Below are 8,937 nucleotides of genomic sequence, written 5' to 3' on the forward strand. Positions count from 1 at the left end.
GACAGGCAGCAGGTTAATACAACAAAAGAAAGTACTTTTTCACACAATTCACATGCGGAATTTCTTGCCAATGGGATGCTGGGCTAGACAAAAGTGCAAATGGGTTGGAAAAATGATCTAGATGGAGGATAGAATCATGGAGGATAAGGCCATCAGTGGATATTAGCCGAGATGCTCAGGGATGCAACCCCATGCTTGGGGTGACCCTGAACCTCTGATGACAGAAGCTAGGTGTGGATCACTTCAAAATTGCCATGTTCTGTACATTCACCCAGAAGCTTTGTTACAGGCTACAGTTAGAAACAGGAAACTAGACTAGCTGGACCATGGATTGGACCCACTGTGGCAGATCTTATGTTTTGATTTAACTCCACAAGCCTAGGGTGGGAGGGGGTTGCAGGGAATATGAAAGACACAGGTTCAAATCCTGTCTCCAAATCAGACCAAACAAGGAACCTGAGTGTTTCACCTCCCACAACATCACTCTAACCATTGTGCTATTCAGATTAATTCCCTGAGCAATAGATTTGGGTGAACTTTGATTTTAAAACTATACAGATGGAGAAGAGGCTATTTTGCAGAGTCTGTTGCAAGACTGACGTCTCCTCTTCCACTGTGTTTTTGTTGTTCTTACCTCCATCAAGAAGCACATCGTAACTTTGCCTTGCTGTGAGTGAAGGCATCTCTCAGTGCAAGCTTAACACTCTTGTTTCTTAGGCTGTAGATGAAGGGATTGAGGAACGGGGTCACAACAGTGTTCAGCACTGACACTGCTTTGTTGTGATCCAAGGAGTAGCCATGGGTGGGCCTGCTGTACATAAAAATACAGCTCCCGTAGATCAGCGTTACAACAGTAAGATGGGAAGTGCAGGTGGCAAAGGCTTTCTGCCTCCCCGTGACAGATGGGATTCTCAGTATAGAGTAGAAGATGCAAGCGTACGACATCATGGTTAAACATAATGAAGTCAACACTATGCCTGACAGCAAAATGGAATCCACCCTCTTAATTACTTGGGTATCAGTGCAAGAGAGTTGGAAAAGCGGGATGCTGTCACAAAAGAAATGGTTGATCACATTCGGTCCACAAAATTTCAGCTTGCACACCAGGACCATCCGTAAACTTATAACCAGGAAACCTCCCATCCAAGAAACAAAAACTAGTTGAATGCAGAGTCTCTGTTTCATGATGGCAGCATATCGCAATGGGTGGCAGATGGCAACATAGCGGTCAAAAGACATGACCACAAGAAGGGTGAACTCTGTAGAACCCAAGGCAAAATAGAAGTAGGACTGGGCCATGCAGGCAAGGAATGAGATGGTTTTGTTGTCTGAGAGATAGTTAAGCAGCATCTTTGGGTTTGTGACTGAGGTGAACCAGATCTCCAAGAAGGACAGATTGCTGATGAAAAAGTACATGGGGGTGTGGAGTCGGTGATCCACCCACACTATGAACATGATTAACGAATTCCCCGCTAGTGTGACCAAGTAGATCAGTGAAAGAACAATGAAGAGGAACACCTGAAGTTGGTCACCAACCCCAAAAAACCCCAGCAGAATAAACTCAGCCACCGTGGTTTCATTTGCTTCCTCCATTTCCGATTCCCCTGTAAAAAGAGCAACAATACAAAATAAGACCATGAACCTTTATCTATCAGGTTTATGGATTCAACTACAATGTTCTGGAGGCCTATGAGACAGAAAAGATGTAGACTCAGGAAGAGTATGGTAAGCTCACAAGCTAATGAAGGAGACGGAGAATTTCTGAGATTGGCAGAGAACATGGTTTCCCAGGCTAACTAGTTTGATGTGTCTATTGCTGCTTATATAACAAACTAAACTTGGGGAAAGAGCTGGTCCCCAAATAATTGTCTTTGCTCGATATTCACAACCAACCAACACCTGGCTATATATGTACAACTCCTTCCATTGCTTTCTTAGAACACAGTGAGCACAACTAGAGAGGTCCCAAACTAGTTACAGAAACGTTACCCTTTTTCCTAGACACTATACAGTCAATATTCAGACTGGGGGCCAAATCCAGACCACAGGACACTTATGAATGCACCCCAAAATCTTATTTACTTCTTATTACTGTTATTTTGTTATTATTTTCTCTGGCATGTGAACCTTGACTATACCTTAACCAAGAAACTTTGATCTTGACAAAAAAAAAAAAATGGACCACCCCTGCTACAAAGGAATTACATGGGCCTCATCACTCTTGTACCACAGATCCTTGTTATATTAGTGGATTCTCACAGCACTCACAGGAAGTATTATCTGAATTTTACAGATGGGAACTGGGGCACAGCTTAGACAAAGTGACTTTCCCAGGATCATACAGGGAGTTTGTGTCTGAGGGTGGTGCTGAATTTCACATCTCCCAAATCATAAGATACTCTTATCTATTGAGCAACCTCTCCTGTCCCTGGACTAAGACTCCCGTCTCTACCATTCCCATATTGCTAAATGGGCAGGGTTTCTCGCTACATCCCAGCTATCCCGGAGTAGGATTCCAGGATGTTCCCAGGATGGAGAATCAAGATCTAGCATATAAAAATTGAAGATCCCTTGTCACAGAAGATATAATGAAAAGTTTGGATTTTCATGCTCACTTAGGGGATCTTCTTGCTTAACCAGGATCGGTGCTAGTATTTTTAGCGCCCTAGACACACGGCCATTTCACCGCCCTGTGCTTTGGTCCCGCTGCTCCGGTTGACCTGCCGCAGTCGTGCCTGCGGAGGGTCCCCTGGTCTGCGGCTCCGGTGGAGCTGCCGCAGTTGTGCCTGCGGGAGGTCCACCGGAGCTGCGGGAGCAGCCGAGCATCTGCAGAAATGTCTGCGGCAGCTCCTCTGGAGCCACGGTACCAGCGGACCCTCTGCAGGCACGACTGCGGCAGGTCCACCGGAGCTGCCTGCCGCCCCCACGGCAAAATGCCGCCTCCCAATAATCCTGGCGGCCTAGGCGATTGCCTAGGCCGCCTAAATGGAAGCGCCGGCCCTGTGCTTAACTACTATGAATTTTAATGGACTTCTGTATTGTCTCAGGGGCTTTGCAAATCTCAGCCAATGCACGCAACAATGTGGCAAAAGGAAGTTGACATCAGCAAGATTCCCTGTAGGGAGAATGACATAAATTGTGTCTTCCAAAGTCACTTAAATGTGAAAAGAGTCACAGAAGTTGTGGATGAGCTAAAAGGAGAAAGACCTTTTCTTACTTAGGACAACATTTTTCAAAACTGCCTACATCGCTTGTTGGAATGGGGCATCCAAATGAATCAAAGATAAATTAGCCACCAGACCAGAACTTTGAGGCACTTACACTGTGCAGTCATCATGTTTTAATCATTTCCTTCACAGGGTATTAGGCCTGTAGCAAACAAACAAAGATCTGTTGTAACGTAGGTGTAATTAACTTCTTTCATGTAATAGAAAAAATACTTTTTCTTATTATATTTGTTTTCCTATGAGAATTTTTTCCAGCATAGAGAATGTAAACAAATATAAGACAAAATAAAATGTCACGGTTTAAGCCTAATGGTTTACATCTGAAAGATTTACCTTTCTGCTGCAGTTGAAATTTGAAAGTTGTGGTCTTACAACAAAAGAAAATAAACATTTCTCCTTCTCAGGCTGGTCTTCACTCCCTTTATGAATAATATTGGGGGAGTGTTCTGTCATTGGGAGACTGGCAACACTCCTGAGAGATAATAGAACCAGCTAAGAAATCTCAGAGGGGATTGTATTTGCAAACTGATGCAAACAACATACAGAGGTGTGTTTTCTTGTAAAGAAAAAGGCAGCTTCTAACTTGTCACACTGATAATGGATTCGAGTCTCATTCACACTGTTAGACTGATCAATGGGACTTCAGCCCTCAGATTGGGGTGTGTGTGTTGGCAGTTATAGCCAATGTGTATTTTATCACTCACTAATGATTGTGTTATTTCGTCTTATGGTCAATTCGTCTGTTTTTCATATCTAAACAATGTATGTTCCATTGATTTAAATTCTAGGATTATAGGAGTAAAAGACTGACTAGTATTTATAAGTGTGTATTAGGTATATACGGAATGAAAGGCCTATGGGGTGAGGCTTGTAAGATTTAAACCTAGCCAGACTAGGCTGTAGGCTTAAAAATGCTTGACATGAGTGGGTGACCTCAGAATAACCCTACGGTAGTTAGGTCACAAGATTACTGTAAAAGATGTGCCAATAAGTGATGCCACAACACCAGGCTACAGCTACACTACAATATTCAGTCGATCTAACTTACGCTGGAGTATAGCCAACACAGTAATTACTTTGCTTGTGCAAGTCTACACTTTGCTCTTTGTGTTGGTGTTGCACATCCACACCAGCAGGGCTTGTATCGATTGTACGGTCAGTGTGGGGCATTGTGGAAGCCAGTAACAGTCTGTGTAAGCAACACAGTGTCTACACTCACACTGCGTCAACCTATCTCCATTGAAGTTGATTCTACACTGCTCATGGAGGTGGAGCTAAGACGGTGTAGCAGGGCATCTATATCAGTGGTGGTGAAATGTAGGTTTAGACATTTGTAAAGTTGACCTAACTTCGTAGTATAGAACAGACCCTAGATTGCAATAAACAGTAATGTATTATCCAAAATCAGTAGACAGCTGATTGTATCATCATGGAATGTCCTGACAGCAGGGTACACGTGTGTAGATGCTAAAGAGAATAAGTGGAGCTAAGAAACAACCTATGAAATACAGGGGCCCCCCATATTCATAGGGTGTGAAAGTACAAATAACGAAAAGAGGATTGAAACTCTCATGTATGTGCATAAGGTATTAGGTGTGACCAGAATATGAAAGATTCTCTGGTTGCGTAAGTGTGGGAAGAGCCCAAGGAATGGCCCCGTGGGATGACCTTCCACAGGAAACCCCAGCAGGAACCATTTTTCTACAGATGATCATCTGCTGGGAGGTCCAGTGGACCCTGGAATATCTTAGACTGTAGTAACGAATCCTCAAAGTCATTGGATGGTGTAACTGTGCCTTAGTGGGTCACTATTAAGAATACCAAATTCAGGACAAGCTGTCGAGAAATAAGGCAGATACAGAAGAAATACTGCCAGTATTTGGGATGTAAGATATACCAAACCAGCAACAGCATTAACTTACCCAAAAACAACACCATTCCCTTAGTATCTAAAATCTAAAGGTTTATTTATAAAAAGGAAGAACCAAAGATGAGTTAAAACTGGTTATAGGAATCAAATACATGCAGACATGAGTTCAATTTTTGAGGTTCAGATACATAGCAGAACTGATGAGCTTTGTAGTTGCAAAGAGTTCTTTCAGAACTAGTCCATAGGTTACAGTCCAATGTCCATATTCAGAGTGACTCCAGTTTAAGACTGGAGAGCTCAATCTTGTACAGGAAGCAGACCTGGCTGTTCATGATGATCTTGAACCACAGTGGGTTGCATATGGCCACATACCAATCAAAAGACATGAGAGCCTAGAGAATGAACTCTACTGTTCCTAGGAAGAAATAAAAGTAAGTCTGGGTGAGGCATCCAGTGAAGGAGATGCTTTCCCTCTCCACTGGGAGGTTGGAGAGCATCTTTGAGGCAATGACAGTTCTGAAGAGGATATCCAGGAAGGACAAGTTGCTCAGAAAGAAATACATGGGGGTGTGGGGAAGGTAATTGGTCCATATGAGAGAAATGACGACCACGTTTCCCATCACAGAGAGCAGATAAGTCATCAAGAGGACCACAAAGAGGAAAATCTGTATCTCTGAGGACAGAAGGATGAATTCTGTCACTGCAGTCTGGTTCCTGTTGGGAATATCCATGTCCCCTGGGGTCCCTCTTCAGAAACACTCACAGTAAAGAAGAGAGTTGACAATGTAGATGTGACATTTAATTGTTCCAGCCATCAATCACAGCTCCCTAGGCAACACTGCCATCAAACTGAAATAGACCACACACACCTCAGCAATTAGCCTGATTCTTAGCTGGGGTACATTGGTGTAGCCTCACTGAGTTCAACTGAGCTATTCCAATTTATTCCAGCTGAAATTCTATGTCATCATGTGGATCCTGGCAGCTGTGCTAAAGAAAATATAAATAACCAACTGTCCCTTATTGATGCTCCCTACTCTTTGTATAACCCCCCCATTCCCCCCCCCCCCACGCACACTTTCAAACCTTCTGCAACACCTAACTTTGGTGTCACTTGAAATGTTTAAATTGACACTCAGGGTCTGACTGCTAAAGATGTTTAGAGACCAAAAGATGAAATCAGTGCAAGTTTGACATGTCTTGCTTTTGAAAATCCCACTAGGTGGCTAACTACCTTTAAAATCTGCCTCTGAGCTATGCTGCCTAAGAGATATGCTGTATTTCAATGAATTGGTCTGACATATCAGAGGGAAAAAAATGTTTCCACCACAGCAGTAGCCAGAGCATGAAATTCTCTGAGCTGTGATATGCAAGGCATCAAAGAAAAAAAAACAAACTAGAATACATTTTGGGGTGAGGGGGAGAGTAATCCCTTCCTGACCCCTACAAGTGACCAGCTGAAATTCTGAAGCATGACCATGAACACAATACATAAATGGGAAGGGACCCACATGGCTACTGAGCCCTGACCCCTCGCCCCAACCATCACAACCAACTCCATCACACAAATCCAGTCATAAATTTGTCCAGGTCTCTCTCAATTAGACTTAGAGTCTTAATTAGTTTTAAGAGACAGTTGGCTTAATTGATGAGTGGGATTGTACGACAGGGCTGTTTGTGATATTAAATGGGATCCTAATCAGAATTTCCTTTATTAGTGTTTCGGACATTGTAGGTAACTGTTATTTACTTCTCTTGAAATACTTTGGGATGAATTTGCACATGATTCAAAATCATCCTTCGATAGATCTGAACATTAATTGCTACAGGTCATTTCCTCGGAGAATGTCAATCAGCTAGATCCACTAACATCCATAAATTTTTTGTTTTAAATTAAACTGAGTAAAGATAAACTGAACTAACAAAATACGACAATTAAAACACACTCACACTACCGGTGTCCTGTAGGGTTGATGTTATAACTTGGCATTAGTAACTCTTCCCTCTTTGATAGAGGAGCACATGACAGTTATCCACTGTCAGTCCAGGTATGGAATTCTGAGATAGTCTGTACAGTCAAAATATCAGTATCTCCCTGGCAGGTCTCTCTTTAACATTACATCTCATTTCGATTCTTCTCCTGGCTCCTGACCTCTAACTTCTTTCTTTAAGACAGTTCTACAATCCCTTCTCCACTGGATATGTGACTTTTGGACTTGCTTGGAAATGCAAATGAATGTGAATTTCACTATATAAATGAAAAAAATATTTCCATCACTAATAATCCACATTTACAGATAAGCACAGTAAGAAAAATGCTGCTTGAGAACAGAGTTTGATTTCAGGATATTTGCTTTGTACTTTTTGACATGTGATGTGGACAATTTCTGCTTTAACACTTAACAAGCATCAAGTTTTTGAATCTCAAAGTCAATAATCCTTAAAAATTTATTCTCTGACCCCCCCACCACCACCCACTATCATTCCCCATACCCCCAATGGTGACATTTTTAAAAGTCAATGTTTCTAAAATGACAATAAGAACATTGACATTACCCATCGAAATTATAAAAAGATTAAAAAATCCAATTCTGCCAAGCCTAGAAATGCAGGAGTTCAGATTAGGTGATGTGGTGGTCCCTAGCTGAGGATCTATCCAAAGGTATTTATCTGACCCTGCCCACCACAGAATCTCAGTGCCTCTCAATGCGTAATGTATTTATAGTCATGACATCACTATGAAGAAAGGACGTGCTCTTCTTCTCATTGTACAGATGGGGAACTGAGGCACAAGGAGACGTAGGGCCAGATTTTCAATGATATTTAGGAACCTAAAGATGCAGGAAAGCACAAAGAGGAATTTTGAAAGGCAACAAGTTTGAAAATCTCACTGGGGTTTCGGCAGTGAGCAGTGTAGCGACACCAGAATGTAGGCAGTTTTGCACCTGCCCATGGACAGAAACAAACATCATGGGGACTTCAGCGTCAGAAATTTAGGCACCCTGGGAATTCAGGTGAGTCCAGGTTTAGGTGGCAGCTGAGTAGAGGTGTTGAGCAGCTCTTTGGGGCCTAAATATTGGCCTTAGGTGCCTAAATCTCTTGTTGATCTAGCCCCTAAATTCCTTTGTAATTTTGTCTGCAAGGGCCTGGGTCATGCTTGACAAGAGAGTGTTGTAATTCAGACCTACCTGGCCTTTAGATACCATTTGGTCTCTTTTTAAAATGAATATTTTCAAGAACTAACCTTTGAGTAACCCATAAGCCTCCCTACAGCATCTCTCAAGACCTCCTTAACTCTATCGTTCCCCAGGCTATAGATGAAGAGATTGAACAGGGGTATCGCCACAGCAGCGAGCAGAGAAGCTGCTTTTCCATAAGCCAAGGATTGGTTGTGCTGCGGTCGGACATACACAAAAATGGAACTTCCATAGGCGATGGTTACTATGGTGAGGTGAGACCCACAAGCGGAAAAGGCCTCTGAGTCCTTAGACCGAGGGGATCCCAAGGAGAGAGGCTATGATGTAGGTGTAGGACACACTGTCAGCATTAAGGAGCTCAGTAATACAATGGAGGAGAGAACAAAATCCAGCTTTTCATGGTAGTTGGGGTTCACACAGGCAGCTTTTCACAGACAGGTGACATCACAAAAGAAATGGTCTAGTTCTTGGCTGCCGAAAGGTATCCTGGTGTACACTATGGTTGGTCCAAGCATGGATAGAGAAGCTGCCATTCAGCAGCTAAGGAGAAGCCTGGAGCACACCCTGCCATTCATGACTGTGTAGCGTAAGGGCTTGAAGATGGCTACATATTTATCAAAGGACATCACTGCCAGTAGGATGA

At 42.8% G+C, this 8,937-nt stretch overlaps 1 protein-coding gene across 1 annotated transcript; it reads right to left on the bottom strand.

The window, feature by feature from the left end:
* Positions 1-639: 639 nt before the first annotated feature.
* Positions 640-6,973, bottom strand: LOC116824986 (olfactory receptor 6E1-like). The gene is made up of 2 exons (XM_032780663.2): positions 6,955-6,973; positions 640-1,604 (listed from the first exon to the last, which is right to left on the bottom strand). The coding sequence occupies exons 1-2, from the start codon at positions 6,971-6,973 to the stop codon at positions 640-642; spliced, it is 984 nt and encodes a 327-aa protein (XP_032636554.2).
* Between the last annotated feature and the right edge of the window lie 1,964 nt (positions 6,974-8,937).

Source organism: Chelonoidis abingdonii, chromosome 14 (genome assembly GCF_003597395.2).
Source record: "Chelonoidis abingdonii isolate Lonesome George chromosome 14, CheloAbing_2.0, whole genome shotgun sequence".
Classification (NCBI taxonomy): Eukaryota; Metazoa; Chordata; order Testudines; family Testudinidae; genus Chelonoidis; species Chelonoidis abingdonii.